This window comes from Lutra lutra, chromosome 14 (genome assembly GCF_902655055.1).
Source record: "Lutra lutra chromosome 14, mLutLut1.2, whole genome shotgun sequence".
Lineage (NCBI taxonomy): Eukaryota > Metazoa > Chordata > Mammalia > Carnivora > Mustelidae > Lutra > Lutra lutra.
In genome coordinates, this window is record NC_062291.1 from 31,396,247 (window position 1) to 31,416,058 (window position 19,812).

Genomic DNA, 19,812 nt, shown 5'->3' on the forward strand with positions numbered 1-19,812 from the left:
TTGGTTAAGCGACTGCCTTTGGCTCAGGTCATGATCCCAGAGTCCCAGGATCAAGTCCTATATCGAGCTTCCAGCTCCAGTGGGGAGTCTGCTTCTCCCTCTGACCTTCTCCTGTTTCATGCTCTCTCTCACTCTCTCTCTCTTTAAAATAAATAAATGAAATCTTTTAAAAAGTTTGAATCTTTAAAAAAAGTTTATTTTTTTATGTAAGAAAATAAACTTTTTTAAAGATTTAAGAGAGCAGGAGAGAGCGGGCACACTCATGGGATGGGGGTAAGGAGCAGAGGGAGAGAGTGTCACAAGCTGACTCTGTGCTGAGCACCAAGCCTGAGGTGGGGCTTGATCCCAGGACTCTAAGATCGTGACCTGAGCCAAAACCAAGAGTTGGACACTTAACCAACTGCACCACCCAAGTGCTCCCTCAAAAGAATTTTAAAAAGTGAGCCATAGTGCACCTGGGTGGCTCAGGCGTTAAGCATCTGCCTTCGGCTCAGGTCATGATCCTGGGGTCCTGGAAGTGAGCACCGCTTCGGGCTCCCTGCTCAGCAGAAGTCTGCTTCTCCCTCTCATTCTCCCTGTGCTTGTGTTCCCTCTCTCGCTCTGTCTCTCTCTCTCTCTCAAATAAATAAATTTTTAAAAAGTGAGCTATAAAATCATTTAAAGCAGATATAGATGAACAGTTATTTGATTTCAGGAAAGGGAAAGCTTTTCTAAAAATAAAGTCAGAAGAAAATACCATAAAGGAAAAGGTGGATAATTTTCACTCCGTGAAAATTCAAACTAATAGTGTATTTAAAAAAAAAAATTAAGGAGAGGGCGGGGTGCCGGCCTGGCTCAGAGTGTGACTTGATCTCAGGGTCACGAGTACGAGTCCCATGTTGGATATAGAACTTACTTAAAAAGAAAGAAAAGGGAAAAGGGAATGGAATGGAATATAAGAAAAATATGCATTTATGACAGGTACGGATAGGTCACTTTCCATTTAATAGGTATGCGTGTATGTGTTAGATGTATGTAAATAAAAATGGTCTAAATAAGCAATAGTATAATGTATAAATATAATGGAATTGGTAAAAAGAATGAATGTGGGAGCGCCTAGGTGGCACAGTCAGATAAACATCTGCCTTTAGCTCAGATCGCGATACCGGGTACCCTGGAATCGAGCCCTGCATTGGGCTCCCTGTTCAGTGGGGACCCTACTTCTCTCTCTCCCTCTGCCACTCCCTCTGCTTATGCTCGCTCTATGTCAAATAAATAAAATCTTTTTTTTTTTTAAAGATTTTATTTATTTATTTGACAGAGAGAAATCACAAGTAAGCAGAGAGGCAGGCAGAGAGAGAGGAGGAAGCAGGCTCCCTGCTGAGCAGAAAGCCCGATGTGGGGCTCGAACCCAGGACCTGGGATCATGACCTGAGCCAAAGGCAGCGGCTTAACCCACTGAGCCACCCAGGCGCCCCTCAAATAAATAAAATCTTAAAAAGAAAAGGGAATGCGTTGAGTGGCAAAACCTAAATTACAAAATGATACGTATAGAATTATACTATATATATATTTATCTAGAGATCATGACCTGAGCCAAAACTCAGACGCTTAACCAACTAAGCCACCCAGGTGCCTCCTAGAATTATATTTTCCAAAAAATATATTAATGCTAAATGGATTTTTCAGATATTTATGTAAATGTATAAAGATAGGTTGGAAAGATAACATCCAACTGCTAGTAATAATTACTTCCTGGAAAAGAGGACTTAACAGTACGGAATAGTCAAAGGAAGCTTTCTTTTGTATTTTGTAATGGCTGAAAATTTTGTAAGGGTAAAATATATCAGTGAAAAAAATTTATTAAGGATATTTTCAAACATATGTAGAAATTGAATATTATAAGGGACCTGATATACCTATCACCAGGCTTTAATGATGATCTTTTCTAAACCCCCATACCTTCTTCATTCCTACCTTTGAAGCAATCCAGTCATCATTTCATTTTCACGTAATTGTATATATTTTTTAAAGGATAAGTATTCTCTTGGGGCACCTGTGTGGCTCACTTGAGTGTCTGCCTTCGGCTTAGGTCATGATCCCAGTGTCCTGGGATTGAGCCCACATGGGGCTCCCTACTCAGCGGTGAATCTGCTTCTCCCTTCCCCTCTGCGATCTCTTTCACTTTCACTCTCTCAAGTAAATAAATAAAATCTTTAAAAAATAAATAAAGGATAAATATTCTTTAAAAAACAAAGCAAAGGGGCGCCTGGGTAGCTCAGTGGGTTAAGGCCTCTGCCTTCGGCTCAGGTTGTGATTCCAGGGTCCTGGGTTTGAGCCCCGCATCAGGCTCTCTGCTCATCGGGGAGCCTGCTTCCCTCTCTGTCTCCGCCTGCCTCTCTGCCTACTTGTGATCTCTGTCCGTCAAATAAATAAATAAAAAATCTTTTAAAAAAATAGTAATTTGTCAAAAAAAAAAAAAAGCATAAACCACAGTTATTATCACAGTAGGAAAAAACCCAGTGGTTCTTTAGTATTATGAAATACCTAGTATCCACATTACCCTAGTTGTTTGTTTGTTTGTTTTTTTAGTAGTTTCAGTCTGGATCCAAATAAGATCTTTAAATTGCCACTGGTCTGGGGTGCTTGGATGGCTCAGTTGGTTTAAGTGACCAACTCTTTTTTTTTCTTTAAAGATTTTATTTTTTTATTTGACAGTAGGCAGAGCAGCAGGCAGGGGGAGAGGGGGAATATCTGCTGAGCAGAAAACCCAATGCAGGGCTCGATCCCAGGACCCTGAGATCATGACCTGAGTGGCAGGCAGAGGCCTAACCCACTGAACCATCCAGGCGCCCCGTAAGTGACCAACTCTTGATTTCAGCTGAGGTCTTGATCTCAGGGTTATGACTTCACCCTGCCTGCTTAAAAAAATAAATTGCCACTGGTTTATGTTTCTCTTAAATCTTTTTATTTAATTTTTTATTTTTTAAAGATTTATTTATTTTTATTTATTTGACAGAGATCACAAGTAGGCAGAGAGGCAGGCAGAGAGAGAGAGAGGAGAAAGCAGGCTCCCTGCGGAACGGAGAGCCTGACGTGGGGCTTGATCCCAGGACCTTGGGATCATGACCTGAGCTGAAGGCAGAGGCTTTAACCCACTGAGCCACCCAGGCGCCCCTCTTTTTTTTTTTTTTTTTTAAAGATTTTATTTATTTGACAGAAACAGAGATCAGAAGTAAGCAGAGAGGCAGGCAGAGAGAGAGGAGGAAGCAGGCTTCCCGAGGAGCGGAGAGCCTGATGTGGGGCTCGATCCCAGGACCCTGAGACCATGACCTGAGCTGAAGGCAGAGGCCCCAACCTACGGAGCCATGCAGGCGCCCCTCTCTTAAATCTTTTATATGTATCTCTTTTTTCTTCTAATTATTTGGCTAAAAGGAAATGATTATTTTTCAAATGATGAATTTCCCACAGTCTCAATTGCTGATTTGTAGTCCTAAGGTGTTCTTTAATATGTTTCTCCACCTTCATTTTCCTGTGAATTGATGATTGGATTGTAAGGCTTGCAGATTTAGATTCTTGGTTTCTTTTGAGAATGGGGAGAAGCAAGACACTGTCATAGGTGGTACAAATGATTCTTTGTGTTCTTCTTTGTTCTTTTCTGTTTTCCAGGTGCTCTAATTAATATGTATTACATTTTAAAAACAATTTTTTGAGATATATGTTAAAATGCACAGATTTAGTATATACACCAGTTTTCCCCCTACATTATTAAGTTTTATTTATTATTATTTTAAAAATTCTTTATTTAAAATAAATTTAGTTAACATATACTGTATTATTAATTTCGGGGATAGAATTTAGAGATTCAGGAGTTGCATATCATACCCAGCGCTCATTATATCAAGTGCCCTCTTTAAAGCCTGATCTTTCTCCTCAACATTGTTTTAAAGATTTTATTATTTTTAAAATTTTTTTACTTTTATTTTATTTTATTATTTTTTAAAGATTTTATTTTGTTATTTGTCAGAGACAGAGTCTAAGGAGTGGGGGAGCAGCAGGCAGAGGGAAGAGTGGGGAGTCCGATGCAGGATTCAGTCCCAGGACCCTGGGATCATGACCTGAGCTGAAGACAGATGCTTAACCGACTAAGCAACCCAGGTGTCCAAAGTCAAGAGAGTTTTACAGTGAACACTCATGTAGCCACCAGCTAGATCTACCATTAGTATTTTACTATATTTGTTTTATCATTTAGCTACTTATCCTTATATCCATCTTTTTTTAATTCCTTTCATATTGCAGAAATGAGCATAGTTCTTCATAAGTACTTTAGCATGCGTATTGTTAACTAGAGCTCAATATTTACAGATTTTTTTGAGGCAAAATTAACATAAACTGTATAACATGTACAGTTGAGTGTCTGTACGTGCATGATATTGTGCGACCATAGCTTCTGTCCATTTCCAGAACACTTCATCACCCCAAAAAGAAACCCCATATCCATGAAGCAGTTAGTTCCTCCATTCTCCCTTTTTCCTAGCCCCTGGCATCACCAGTCTGCTTTCTATCCCTAGGGACTTAACTATTTTGGTTACTTCATATAAATGTAATCCTGTAATATGTGACTTTTTTGTGTTGGGCTTCTTTTAATTCATATATTTTTGAGGTTCATATAATATTTACAGTTTTTAAAAGATAAGATTTACATACAAAAAACCCCAGAATTTTAAGTGCACTTGCTTTAGTTTTGACAGATTCATAACACATGTATCGCCCAAACCCCTTACCATCATCCCAGAAATTTCCCTCATGCTCCTGCTCAGTCAAGTCCCCCATCCAGGGATAGCCACAGTTCTGTTTTTTTTTCTCTTCTTTTTTTTTTTTAAGTGGGTGTGGAGCCTACTTAAAAACCTGGGGCTTAAACTCATGACCCTGAGATTGAGACAGAGCTGAGATCAAGAGTCAGCTGCTTATCTGACTGAGCCACCCAAGCGACCTTGTTCCCGGTTTTTTCTGCCGTAGATTAGTTTTGCCTATTCTAGAACTTTTTTAAATTAAAGACTTTATTTGGCAGACAGAGATCACAGGTGGGGTGGGGGAGCAGGCTCCCCGCTGAGCAGAGAGCCCGATGTGGGGCTTGATCCCATGACCCTGAGATCATGACCTGAGCTGAAGGCAGAGGCTTAACCCACTGAGCCACCCAGGCACCCCACCTAGAACTTGATATAAATGGAATCCTGTGTGTATTCTCTTCCTGTAAGGCTTCATTTACCTAGCATATGTTTTGACATTAATCTATATTGTTGCATATATCAATAGTTGATTGTTTTCTTTTTTAGTTCCTTTTAATTATTGAATAGTATTACATTGTATTAATATACAACAATTTGTTTATCCTTTCACTTATTGACGGCCATTTGTATATTTTTAAGTTGGGGTTGGGGAGAATTGTATTACTCTATGCCAGAAAGGCCAATTCTTGAACAGATAGAAAAAATATTTACAAAATAAGTCTTTTTCGCTAATTTTTATGAAACAGATACTTGATATTTTCTTTCCTCAAAGCATTTGGCTATCCAGTGCCATTGGTCTCAAAGGCCAGCAGTTATTGGAGATGTCCTTCAAGTCTACAGTGGGTCTGAAGGGAGGGCTATTATTTTCTGTGAGACCAAAAAGAATGTAACTGAAATGGCCATGAATCCACATATAAAACAGGTAAGTATTTTATCATGCTTTCTCTAATTGAGATTATAGAATGATTCGTTGAACAAAAATACTGTCCTTTGTGGACTAGTTTTGATAGTCTTTTTTTTTTTGGAGAGAGAGATGGGCGGTGGGGAGAGAACATGGGTGTGGGGGCAGAGAGAAGGGCAGAGGGAGAGGGAGGAAGAGAATCCCAAGCACGCTCCATGCCCAGCGCAAAGCCCTGAAGGGCGCTTGATCTCACGATCCTGAGATCATGACCTGAGCCAAATTCAAGAGTCAGACACTTAACTGACTGAGCCACCCAGGCACCCCAAGATTGTTATTTTTAGAATTGAGTCTACTTCAGAAGGAAGTTATAGCCAGCCTGTCATGGTCTTTAAGTCAGAGTGGAAGTCTGCTCGTTTTCATGAGAAGGCTTTTTTAAGACTTTTCATAATGAGATCTTGAAAATACAAAGGTTGAAACAAAATGAGTTTCTATGGGTAAGAGGGGGTAATATTCACAAATATTTATTGAATGAATGGATTAGAATACTAAGTCCATGTCTTTTTTCTTTTAACTTTTTTTTTAAAGATTTTATTTATTTATTTGACAGACAGCGAGAGAGGGAACACAAGCAGGGGGAATGGGAGAGGGAGAAGCAGGCTTCTGCTGAGGCTTGATCCCAGGTCCCTGAGATCATACCCGAGCCAAAGGGAGATGCCTAATGACTGAGCCACCCAGGCGCCCCTTCTTTTAACTTTTTATAGTAGAAAATTTTAAACATATACAAAAGTTGACAGTCTAATGAACCCTGCATATTCATTCTCCAGCTGCAACAATTACCTTATTTTATCCACTGCCCACTCACTTCCTGCTCCTGAATTATTTTGATGCAAACCATAGATAACATATTATTACATCCCTAAATATTTGGGTATGTGTCTCTAAAAGAAAAGAATTGTTTGTTTGTTTTAACTCAATACTGTTACCACATTTAAAATTAACAGTAATTAGTATCTCTAAATGTCAGGTAGTGTTCAGATCGTCAGTTGCCTCATGATTGCTTTGTTTTTTCTTTTAGAGTTTTTGTCTTGAATCTGGATCCACATATTTGTAAATTGTGTGATTTCATTAAATCTCTTTAATAAAAGGATTCCTTTCTCATCTATTTTTTTTTTAAAGATTTTATTTATTTATTTGACAGAGATCACAAGTATGCAGAGAGGCAGGCAGAGAGAGAGGGGGAAGCAGGGAGCCCGATGTGGGACCCGATCCCAAGACCCTGAGATCATGACCTGAGGTGAAGGCAGAGGCCCAACCTACTGAGCCACCCAGGCTCCCCTCATTTATTTTTTTCTTGTAGCTTTTTTTGTTGTTTAAGAAACTAAGTTTCCATAATCTAGAGTATTGCTTCCTTGTGCAATCATTTAACATGTACCTCTGTCTTCTGTATTTTCTGAAAATTCAGGTTTGTTTGTTTAATTAGGGCAAAACTATGTTATAGGAGTAATACTGTGTAGTTCTTTCTCTTTTTGTGATATTAACATCCACTGATAGTAATGCTGTCAGTTTTTATGTCAGTGTCTGTCCAACCATTTTTGTTGTCTGTGACTTATTATCTAGTAGATTCCTGAAGAAGGGCTTATGGAAATAATAATTGCCTTTTGATAATAGCATGTTTATAAATTTATACCTGGAAACCATTTGGCTGGATATTAAAATTCTTGGTTCATATTTTCTTTCTTCAGTATCTTGAATATGTTTTGCCATTGTTCTGGGGAGTGAAGCATGCTGGAAAAAAATCTAATTCCAGTCTGATTTTTTTTTTTTTTCTTCTTATAAGATTTTGCCTTTAGGCAAAAGACTTTAAGTTTTTCTTTAAAAATCAGGGATTCCTGGGTGGCACAGGTTAGGCGTCCAGCTCTTGGTTTTATATCAGGTTTTGATCTTATGGGTTGTGAGATTGAGCCCCACATCAGGCTCTGCACTCAGTGGGGAGTCTGCTTGAAAATTCTCTTCCTCTGCCCTTCCCCACACTCTCACAGGTACTCTCTTTCTCTAGAATAAATAAATCTTTAATCAGTAGTGTTATTAGAATGTATTTTGTACTAAAAGAATGTATTTGGTATTGTTCTTGGTTATGTTTTGTGGGTACACTATAGCTTCAAATATATTTAATATTTCAGCAGAATTTTCTTGAATTACAATTTTTTTGGTGTTTGGTTTGTCTGATTGCTTTTTTTTTTTTCCCCTTTAGGGACTCTTTATGGATGTTGATTTCTTTTTTTTCCCTCTTTGTCACTTTATCTCAAATCCTTTTCATCTCTATTTCACTTTTTAAAGATTTCCTATTTTTAAGGCATTAGCTCTTATGTTTGCTCAGTCTTGTATTCCTTCCAGTAAAGTCTTCGTTTGTGAAGTCTTTATTTCTGTTTCTTTGTTGAGTCATTTCACCTCATTTTTTTTTCTCATTTTGATTTTTCTTGTTCTTTCTTATATCATTTAAAAATTTCTCTTAGCTTATTCAGAAATATGCTATACTTTCCATTTGTTTTATGGGGGTGCCTTTCTAGAGCTCTTTCATGATTTGTGGGGATATTATTTGCTTATTCTTTTTCCCCTCTCCTGATTACTTTTTGTGGGATTCAGCTGTATTTTTTAAAATTACGTTTTTAATTTTAATTCCAGTATAGTTAACATACAGTCCTAAATTATTTCCAGGTGTCCAGTGTAGTGATTCACCAGTTCTATCCATTACTTAGGGCTCATGACGATGAGCATCTTTAATCCACATCATCTATTTCAGCTCTCCTCCAGCTCTACTCCCCTCTAGTAACCAGCTTTTTGTTCTCTGTAGTTAAGAGTCTCTTTCTTGGTTTATCTTTCTCCCTTTTTTTCCCTTTGTTCGTTAAACGAAAACAAACAAACAAAACAGTTTCTTAAATTCGACATATGAGTAAAATCATATGGTATTTGGCCTTCCCTGACTCATTTCGCTTAGCATCATACTCTCTCACTCCATCCGTGTTGCAAATGGCAAGAGTCCATCCATTCTTTTTTTAATGGCTGGATAATATTAATTGTATATGCATACCATATTTCCTTTTTCCACTCCTCTGTCAGTGGACACTTGGGCTGCTTCCATAGTTTGGCTGTTGTAAATAATGCTGTAATAAACATAGGGTGTATCCCTTTGAATATAGTGTTTAGTATTTTTGGGTAAATATCCAGTAGTGCAGTTACTGGATCTTAGAGTAGCTTAGGTAGCCTCTATTTTTAACTTTTTAAAGAACCTCCATACTGTTTTCCACAATGGCTGCACCAGTTTGCATTCCTACCAATAGTACACAACAGTTCCCTTTTCTCTACATCCTTGCCAGCACCTGGTGTTTCTTGTGATTTCTTTTTGATTTTAGATATTCTGACAGTGTAAGGTGATACTTCATTGTAGTTTTGATTTGCATTTCCCTGGTGGTGAGTGATATTCAGCATCTTTTCATGTGTCTGTTGACCATCTATCTGTAATGTCTTTGGAAGAATGTCTGTTCATGTCTTCTGCCCATTTTTAAATTGGATTATTTGGGTTTATTTATTTATTTATTTATTTTGGTGTTAAGAATTTTATTCTTTACTGTTGCTCATTTTTAGGTGAAATTAAATTTTTTTTTTTTTTAAAGATTTTGTAATCTCTACACCCAGTGTGGGGCTCCAACTCACAGCCCTAAGATGGAGTGTTGCATGCTCTACTGACTCTTTATGAGCTTTAAATGGGCAGGCATGGGTCAGAATAGTTTTCAAGCTTCACAGCTCTAGAGCTGCTGCTTCTGTTACTGTTTGGTATGTAAATTATATCTCAATAAAGCTGTTAAAAAAAAAAAAGATCCCCACTTTCTGAGCTCTGGCTGTCATTTCCCTCACTTTTATCTCGATCTTCTCTTCCTTTGCTTCTGTGATCCCTGGCATCCTCAATTTGGATCCTAGATCCAATCCTTTCTCCTTATTGTGGACCTTTGTCCTGGCAAGGAAGCATTGGCATATAAATTTTGAAAGTTCATAAAGGGTCCAGGCTGCTCCAGCCTCTTTCAGACCTTACTTCTGGTTCCTTATAATCGCCCTTCAGTGTACAAAAACTCTTCTGCTTTCAGCTGCTATCCTTAAATCGGTCCATTGTGCTTTCTAGGGAGTATCTGTTCTTAGGACCAGCAGATCTCCCCCTTGCCCTATATATACAAGTCTTGTCTCTACCTGTTCATGTTTTGGAAATCTTATGAAAATACTTGTTTCTTACTTTTGTCCTATATGTCTGTGGACTTTTAAGTTTGTTGTCCTAATTGCTGTGCTTGTTTTTATGTGGGAACTGGAGATTCAAAGACTATGCTGTTAATATCTTCCCCAGTATCATTTTAACTAACTGTATAGTTTTAGCTTTATATACAGTTTACATGGACGACAATTGGTAAATAGTGAAAATGATCGAGGGTAGTTGATTTACCTTTTTTCCTGTTACTTCTTTAGAACACTTAGCAGTGGTAGTGTTGCAGAAGCTCTTGTTTTATCTCCTAGGGAGGACCTGCCTTGCTGCAAAGGCTGGCTGAGAATTCCCTTCTTACTAATGAGCTTCTGTGGTTGAGAGCAATGCAGTTTCTCTTCTGCTGGTTTACTATTTAGGTAAAAAGTAGTACTACATCATTATAGGGGATACAGGATTTTAGGGACTAATGGAGGAACTTTAGTGGTTTCTTTTTCTTAATTTTTAATTTTTTTCTTAAAGTCAGTTTTTACCAGAACAATGCTTTTTTAATGCTGAATAGTCACATACATACATACACACACCCACACATGCCTGCCCACAAAGTTTTGGAAAATGATTTACTCATAAGTTGGAGATCTGGAAACCATCACTGGTATTATAAATGTATTAATGTCACTTCTTAGGACTAGTTATCAAGTGAAAAAAATCAGTGTTGTATCAAATTTTTAAAAAGTGAATTCGAAGGGGCCAGGGGGATGGGGTAACTGGATGATGGACATTGGGAAAGGCATGTGATGTAATAAGGAGCCCAGGGTATTGTACAAGACTGATGAATCACTGAACTCTACCTCTGAAACTAGTAATACATTGTATGTTAATTCATTGAATTTAATTAAAAAAATTTAAAAAGTGAATTTGAAAATTTCACAATGGAAAACCATCCAATTTATTTTAAAGTATTTTTTTTATGACTTAAAAACAACAGTAAGGCAATGTTTCCTTTCTTGAACATTTCTCTTACCTTGGGTTCTGCGATATCACACAGGTTTTCTTCCCTCTCCAGCTAACTTTCTAAGTTTTGTTGAGGTCTTTTTGTATTCTTGTTCGTACTTCCAGTATTGGCATTCCTCATAGATCTAATGTCTGTCCTTGCGCCTTCTCACTATGTATTCTTCCTGAGCATAGTGACTAATATTACAGACTTTGGAGTCAGACATATTAGGGTTTAAATTCCAGTTATATTACTTACTAGCTGTGTAACCTTGAGCAAGTCACTTCATGTTTCTTTGCCCATGTTTCCCTTTTAAAGAGTGATATCAGTGGGGCACCTGGGTGGCTCAGTCACTGAAGCATCTGGTTCTTGATTTCAGCTCAGGTCATGATCTCGGTGGTGGGATCAAGACCTCCGTCAGGCTCCACAGAATCCCCATTGGGATTCTGTCTCTGCCCCTCCCCACTCTGCTTACAAGCACATGTGCACGCTGTGTGCATTCCCTCTCTCTAAATAAATAAATAAATAAATAAATAAATAAATAAAATTAAAAATAAGTTTTTTCCACTTTTAAGGCGTAAGTGAAATCATTTATTTAAATTATTTAACACAATGCTTTTCTTACAGCAAGCAGACAGTAAGTATAAAAATAAAGAAGTATAGCTACAGGGGCGACTGGGTGGCTCAGTGGGTTAAAGCCTCTGCCTTCTGCTCAGGTCATGATCCCAGGGTCCTGGGATCGAGCCCTGCATCGGGCTCTTTGCTCGGTGGGGAGCCTGCTTCCTCCTCTCTTTCTGCTTGCTTCTCTGCCTACTTGTGATCTTCGTCTGTCAAATAAATAAATAAAATCTTTAAAAAAAAAAAAGAAGTATAGCTACATATATAGATGGGTATAACTAATCACTCTTGTGGCTCCTGTGCATGTGCTGATAATATCTAAATCTTTCTTCAGGTTAGCTCTGTCTCCAGAATCTAGACCTGTGTTTATCTTACTGGCCACAGACACCCCAACCCATTATTGGGTACCTAAAATTGAATTCATTCTTTTCTATTTTCTTATACCCACTCTGTCTCCAACATTCCCTATTCTTAAATGGTATATCTACCCATAGACTAAGTAAGGAATCTACACATCACTCTTGATTTTTCTTCCTTATCATTTGCTGTGCAGTTAATTACGAAGTATTTTTGGATTCTATCTCCCATGATTTAAAATGGTCTGTTTCTTTCCTTTTTTTTTTGGTAAGATTTATTTATTTTAGAGAAAGCAAGTACAAGTGAGAGTGGGGGTAGGGACAGAGGCAAAGACTCCTTAAGCAAGTTCCCCATGACCCATGAGATCAAGACCTGAGCTGAAACAAAGAATCAGACACCTAACTGACTGAGCCACCCAGGTGCCCTTAAAATGGTCCATTTCTTTCTTACTACTATTTCAGAAGCTTGAAATCTGGAAGTCATGTGTAATATTTCTTTCCTTTATATTTCATTTCTCCTCCCCTTACCAGGCCCCCCAGATTTCATCTACCAATAGTTCTTGAATTCTTTTATGGCCTTGCCCCTACTTACTTTCCAGCTTCGTCTTATTGTACCTTCTCATTCTGCACGCTCTCCATACTTGCCATGTTTCCTGTCATCCCAGGGCTCTTGAACTTACAGTCTTCCTTGCTTAGCAGCTCCTACTCATCTTTCAGATAAAAGTCCAGAGTACCACTTACAAGGAATTCTTCCTTGCCCCAAAATAGGTCAGACTGTTCTCTTACAAATGTTCTTTGCCTTGGAGTGCTTGGGTGGCTCAGTAGATTGAGTATCTGACTCTTTTTTTTTTTTTAAGATTTTATTTATTTATTTGACAGAGAGAGAGAGAGAGAGCACAAGTAGGCAGAGCAGCAGGCAGAGAGAGAGGGAGAATCAGGCTCTGTGTTGAGAAGGGAGCCTAATGTGGGGCTTGATCCCAGGACCCTGGGATCATGACCTGAGCTGAAGGCAGAGGCTTAACCAGCTGAGCCACCCAGGCACCCCTGAGCATCTGACTCTTGATTTCAGCTCAGGTCATCATCTCAGGGTTCTGAGATCAAACCCCATGTCAGCTCCATGTGGAGCCTGCTTGGGATTCTCTCTCCTCCCTCTGCCTCCCCACTTCTCCCTCTCTAAAAAAATAGATAAATGCTCTTTGCCTCTTAGACTGGTGCAACATTGTTTAAACTTGTTGGCTAAATTTGTTTGCATGCCTCATTATTTGATTAATTTCCATCTCCCCTACTAAAGTATAAAGAGGATGAGCAGGGGGGCAGTCTCGTTTTTGTTTGCCATTTTATCCTGAGTGCTCAGCATGTTGTAGATCACTAAATATTTATTGAATGAATAGATGGTCATTGCCACTGCCTTGGCGAGGACACTGATACCTCTTTTGGATTTCTACAACAGCCTGCTATCTAGGTCTCCCTAGCTTTTGCCTTGCCCTTTCCTAATACATTCTATACATTATAACCAGAGTATTCCTTCAGTGATGCAAATATGTTCAGGATACTCTTCGGCTTCCAATCATTCAGTTGTTTCATGTTGTCCACAGGATAAGATCATATTCCTTTCCAGCCTCATCTCTTATCACTTTCCCCTTTCACACTGTGGTTCAGCAATACTTGTATATTTGTAGTTCCCTGACACACTGTTTATGTATGAATTTTTTTCTGCCCAAAACTCCCTAGTTTCCTGCTCATCCTTCTGCCTACTAGTTCCTTATGATCTGTCCGGTCTCACCTTCAGTGCTGCCTTCCCCTTAAACAGAATTAAGTTAGGTTTCTTTTCTTTTTTTTTTTTTTAAGATTTTATTATTATTTATTTATTTATTTGACAGAGAGAGAGAGAGAGAGAGAGAATCACAAGTAGGCAGAGAGGCAGGCAGAGAGAGAGGGGGAGGCAGGCCCCCTGCCAAGCAGAGAGCCGGATGCGGAGCTCGATCCCAGGACCCTGAAATCATGACCTAAACCAAAGGCAGAGGCTTAACCCACTGAGCCACCCAGGTGCCCCTTAAGTTGGGTTTTTCTCTCAAGTATTCCAGTAGTGCCCTGCACCTGCTTATCGTACATATCATACTGTATTGAAAATACCTGTCAACTTGTCTGTCCCAGGGCTGTTTCTTTATGATTGTTTCAGAACTGGTGCATAGCAAGTACCTGGTGAATTCACTCATGAATACATTAGGCTTAGTTACTAAACTTTAGATATGGTTAGGGTTAAATCATTGTTATGAACCCTTTGAAACATTAAAAAATTTTTTTTTAGAAATTTTATTTATTTTAGAGAGAGCGAACAGGGGAAGAGGCAGAGTGAGAGGGAGGAAGAGTGTCAAGCAGAGTCTGCACCAAGCACAGAGCCTGACATTGGGCTCGATCCCAGGACCCTGAGATCACAACCTGTGTGGAAACCAAGAGTCACTGCTCAACCAGCTGTGCCACCCAAGCACCCCTGAACTTTTAAATTTTAATAGCAGCTAGAATGCTAGGAAACTCGTTTGTAATAGAAAAATTATTTGCAGTACGAGTAGAAGATAATATATAAATTGTATAAAAATAGGTTTAGTGTTATTAAATATTGTAGAAATGTAAATAAAACATTAGCAAATCATTTTTGCCTATTAGATTCACAAAAATTATAATGATTCGTAATATACAGGGTAGGTACGGTATGATAAACCAAAGACTCATAAATGTTAGAGTAAATGGGCACAACTTTTTTCTCCCTTAAGTTTATATATGTATTTATTTAAGTAATCTCTACACTCAGTGTGGGGTTCGAACTCACAGCCCCATGATTGAGAGTTGCATGCTCTTCCCAGTGAGCCAGCCAGGCGCTCCCACCCCCAGAACCTCTTCTTACAACACGGTTTTGCAGTAGCTATTAAAATGTTAAATGTTCATAATTTTTAATCTAGAAATTCACCTTCTACATATGTGTCCTACTAAAATACACATATACCGGGGGATGGGGAGGAGGTCCAGGGATATAAGTGCGATGTTGTTCATTGTAGTATTGTTTCTAAAGGTGAAAACTTGGATATGACCCAAATGGTCATAATAGGATATTGCTAAAATAAATGGTACTATATCATATGATGAAATCATATAGTTTTGAAAAAATGAAGTAGGGTTATATTTATAGATGTGGAAAAATGGCTAAGATAATTTGTAAAGCAGGTTTCAAAACAGTGATTATGTAGTGTGATCCCGTTTTATAAGTAAATACATAAAGTATGCTGCTATATGTGGGTTATGTGTGTATGTGTGCGTGTGTGTTTTTAAAGATTTATTTACTTATTTGAAAGAGAAAGCATGAACAGAGGAAGGGGCAGAGGGAGAGGGAGAAGCAGGTTCCCTTCTGAGCAGGGAACCCCACATGAGCCTCTGTCCCAGGATCTTGGGATCATGGCCTGAGCCAAAGGCAGACGCTTACTTAACCCACTGAGCCACCCAGGTACCCCTCTATGTGTGTTTTAAAAATATATATCTGGAGAAATATTCCCCAGACTGTTAGTGAATTATTAGGAGGCTGATATTAAGGAAAGCTTTTACATTTTGTGTTAAATATTTTTTTTAAGACTTTATTTGACAGAGCACGCATGCACAAGCAGGGGCAGCAGCAGAGGGAGAGGGAGAAGCAGAGTACCTGCTGAGCAGAGAGCCTGACATGGGGCTCCATCCCAAGACCCTGAAGATCTTTTTTTTTTTTTTTTTTTTTAAAGATTTTATTTATTTATTTGTCAGAGAGAGAGAGAGAGAGAGCGAGCACAGGCAGACAGAGTGGCAGGCAGAGGCAGAGGGAGAAGCAGGCTCCCCACAGAACAAGGAGCCTGATGTGGGACTCGATCCCAGGACGCTGGGATCATGACCTGAGCCGAAGGCAGCTGCTTAACCAACTGAGCCACCCAGGCGTCCCAAGACCCTGAGATCTTGACCTGAGCCGAAGGCAGATGCTTAACCGGCTGAGCCATGTGGGCGCCCATGCTAAATATTTTCTATAATGTTTGGTCTTTTTGAATGATAAGTATGCATTACTTTAATTATCAGAAAATAAAAACATTGGGGCACCTGGCTGGCTCAGTCAGTGGAGCATCTGATTCTTAATCTTGGGGTCATGAGTTTGAGCCCCATGTTGGGTGCAGAGATTCAAAAGATTGAAGAGCACAGACTATGTGGTGTTAGGGTACTATCAATTCCAAGTGTGAGCTGTACACTTAACTTTTTCCCTTTTTTTCAAATAGAACGCCCAGTGTTTACATGGGGACATTGCACAGTCACAAAGAGAAATTACACTGAAAGGCTTCAGAGAAGGTAGTTTTAAAGTTTTGGTGGCAACCAACGTGGCTGCCCGTGGTTTGGACATTCCTGAGGTTGACCTGGTGATTCAAAGTTCTCCTCCCCAGGTAAGAAATGAGATTTTATTCAGGGACTATAAGAACAGCGTGTAAATTGCCATTTTATTTATAAAGATACTGCTTGGAATATGAAAAAGATGTTACCTGAGGTTGACCTGGTGATTCAAAGTTCTCCTCCCCAGGTAAGAAATGAGATTTTATTCAGGGACTATAAGAACAGCGTGTAAATTGCCATTTTATTTATAAAGATACTGCTTGGAATATGAAAAAAGATGTTATCTGTTCTTGCTGTTAACCATTTTTTACTGATGCCGTATTAAATTGGTCAGAATCTGATGTCTTAGCAGATGTTAACGTTTCTTTGGATTTGAAGCATGGAATCATGCAGAGGGATTATAAAAAGTTGTCATATGAAGAGCCTTGGGATGCGGTGTATAAATATTTTAAATCCTGTTTTATCCAAATATTCAGCATAAAAGGATGTTGAAAGAGCACTAGGTTTGAAATAAAAATGTTATTATTGGTAGTAGCAGTTTTGTTATTGTTAGCGTTATTATTTCGTTGTTGGAATGACTACTGGCCAGATTTTTTTTTTTTTTTTTTTTTTTTTGCCAGATTTAAAAAAAGTATTGCTTCTTTTATTTTCAGGATGTTGAGTCCTATATTCATCGTTCTGGACGCACAGGTAGAGCTGGCCGGACAGGGATTTGCATATGTTTTTATCAACCCAGAGAAAGAGGTCAACTAAGATATGTGGAACAAAAAGCAGTAAGTAGAGTTAAATTATTTCAGGCTTATTATCTAAATGGTGCCTTAGAAAAGAGCTCTTGTTATATTTGTTCTCACAAATAGATGCTTATAACTTTTCTCAGTTTAAGCTGCATTTGGATGTGAAGCATGTGGAGAGCTAAGTTTATATGAGCTGCAAGACTTTGTTTTGATACAGCTTTTATTGTGAAGACAGAAGAGCTGACTTTCTCATTTTTCCCTTGAATTTCTCCCTTGATTCTAAAATCAGAAGCGCATTGTGATTTCAGTATCTCATTGTCCAGTATTATAAAGGGGTGGTGACTGCCATAGTCTTGGTGTATTTTTTAAGATGATATTGAGTTAAGGTAAAAACAGCCAGTTTCTGTAAGAAATTTTATACATTTTTTGTGGCCTGTATTTTTTTTGTGTATGTGATATTTGACATTTTCCCCTATTTTCATGATATGTGTTTTTAAATGCTATTTCATCTACTTTGTAAAATGAGATAGGGTAATAAAAAAAAGTTGATAGAGGTGATCAGCATCTTTTTTCCTTTTTTAGAATCACCTTTATTTTGCTGTGAAATTTCATGACTGTAACTAAGGGCAATTAAATTTTTTTTTCTCTTCCTAGAATTTGTAATTGATGATTTATTAGAAAAAGCAGGTCTTTTGATCTACTGGGGCTTGAAATCTTTAAGTCCAAGAAATGGAAATTCAACAAACTATATGAATTTAGGAATTAATTGTAAAGACTTCCATTTTTCTTTAATGTAATTCTTTCATTTTCAGGGAATTACTTTTAAACGTGTAGGTGTACCTTCTACAATGGATTTAGTTAAATCTAAAAGCATGGATGCCATCAGGTATGCTTTCTGACCTTGCTGAATAAGTTTTTCTTTTGTATTAGGCTATTCATCTTTAAGCTCTCCTAGTTCAAATATCAGAAAACTTAATCACCAGTTTTACCAGCAGACTTTAAGTTATATTAAAGTACGAAAACGTTGCTCTTTCTTTTCCCATTCATTCTCTTATATTTAGTTTTTTACCTTTGTCTTGACCAAGAAAATCTACTCTTTTTACACCATAGGTCTCTGGCTTCCGTTTCTTATGCTGCTGTTGATTTTTTCCGACCATCAGCTCAGAGATTGATAGAAGAGAAAGGGGCAGTGGATGCATTGGCTGCAGCATTAGCCCACATCTCTGGTGCATCAAGTTTTGAACCACGATCTTTGATCACCTCTGATAAGGTAGAAATCTATGAGAAAATCATGTATGGTTGAGAAAAGATTAAAATTGAGCCATAGATAATCCCTCTATCTGGAGAGAAAAACAAGAGACTTTCACTTTGCACAGTACTGTGTTAACTGAAACTTACACACAAGACCTATTCTTTATTTTTACAAAATAACAACTTACAGTTGCCATGGAACCATACAAATCAAAGCATAGATTCTGTGCATAGATAAACATAAATCCAAGCATCGATTCAGTACCATGCAAAGTTAGGATTACCTGTATATATGGAGGGGCTATGTGTATGGGGTGGGGTGTGTGTGTAGTGTGATACCATCTAACCTAGCGCCTTGTCGGTTAGTATCAGTTGTTAAAACAAACCACACCAGACCCATTGGTTGCAAGTAGTTCAAAGACTTACTACTCATCAGGGTATAAGTGAGGAGAGTCCCTGGATGGCAGGACCACTCAGCAAGAAAGCTCTCTGATGTTTGGGTGGGGACAGAGATTGAGAGAAAGAGGGAGAGTTGGAGAAAGAGGAGAACAAAAAGGTCAGGGCAGGTAAACTTGCATGTGACAGTTTGGCATAGTATGAATGAGTACATCAGGGGTGGCTGATGTTTTCCATCTGGCAAGTGTTAATAGTTTAGTCAAATGTCATTTTGCTGGGAGTGACTTCATGTGTCCCAACTCTTCCCTCCCCCTCTCCATACACTGTGTATCTTCTTTTGTTCTTTTTTTTTTTTTTTGAGAGAAAGAGGGAGACAGAGAGTCCCAAACAGGCTCCATACCGAGAGCAGAGCCTGATGCAGGGCTCCATCCCATGACCCTAAGACCAAGACCTGAGCTGAAACCAAGAGTTGGATGCCTTAAACCTACTGAGCCACCTAGATGCCCTCCCCACACAGTGTATCTTTATTTTTTAATTTATTTTATTTTTATTAAAGATTTTATTTGAGAGAGAGAGAGCATGAACTGGGAGAGGGAGAAACAGACTCCCTACTGAGCTGGGAGCTCAATGTGGGACTCAATCCCAGGACCTTGAGATCATGACCTCTGAGCCGCAGGCAGACACTTAACAGACTGAGCCACCTAGGTGTTCCTCACACTGTGTATCTTTAAAAAAAAACACCTGGATCTTCAGGGTTGTGAGATTGAGCCCCATGTTGGGCTGTGCACTCAGCATGGAGTCTGCCTGTCTTTATCCATCTGCCCCCTGACCCCTGTGCGCTACCCCCATGCATGCACTTGTGCATGTGCTCGCTTGCTCTCTTTTTAAATAAAATCTTAAAAAAAAAAAATTAGGATCAATTCAAGTTCATATGCTACATTTGGTATTACATTTCTCTTAATCTGGAACTGTTTTCCCATCATTTTTATTAATTTTATTAATTATTTGAAGAATATAGGTTAGTTGTCTAGATCAGAGTCTAGAGTTTCTTATCTGGGTTTTTCTGGTTTTCTTTTCTTCATACATCTTTTAACTTTTGCCTTTATTCAGCCTTCCCTGTAAGCTGGAAGTAAAGTGAAAGCTTGATTTTATATTCAG

The 19,812-nt window shown here is 38.6% G+C and overlaps 1 protein-coding gene across 2 annotated transcripts in view; it reads left to right on the forward strand.

Annotated features, from left to right (window-relative positions):
- The window catches only part of DDX50 (DExD-box helicase 50), a 36,942-nt gene that overhangs the window by 10,889 nt on the left and 6,241 nt on the right, over positions 1–19,812 (forward strand). The window contains exons 8-12 of one of the 2 annotated variants that reach the window (XM_047701606.1): positions 5,542–5,691; positions 16,165–16,326; positions 16,927–17,046; positions 17,820–17,893; positions 18,118–18,277. In XM_047701606.1, coding sequence (XP_047557562.1) covers positions 5,542–5,691; positions 16,165–16,326; positions 16,927–17,046; positions 17,820–17,893; positions 18,118–18,277 — 666 coding nt within the window. The remainder of the gene's footprint in view (positions 1–5,541; positions 5,692–16,164; positions 16,327–16,926; positions 17,047–17,819; positions 17,894–18,117; positions 18,278–19,812) is intronic. The other variant, XM_047701607.1, reaches the window with a different exon arrangement.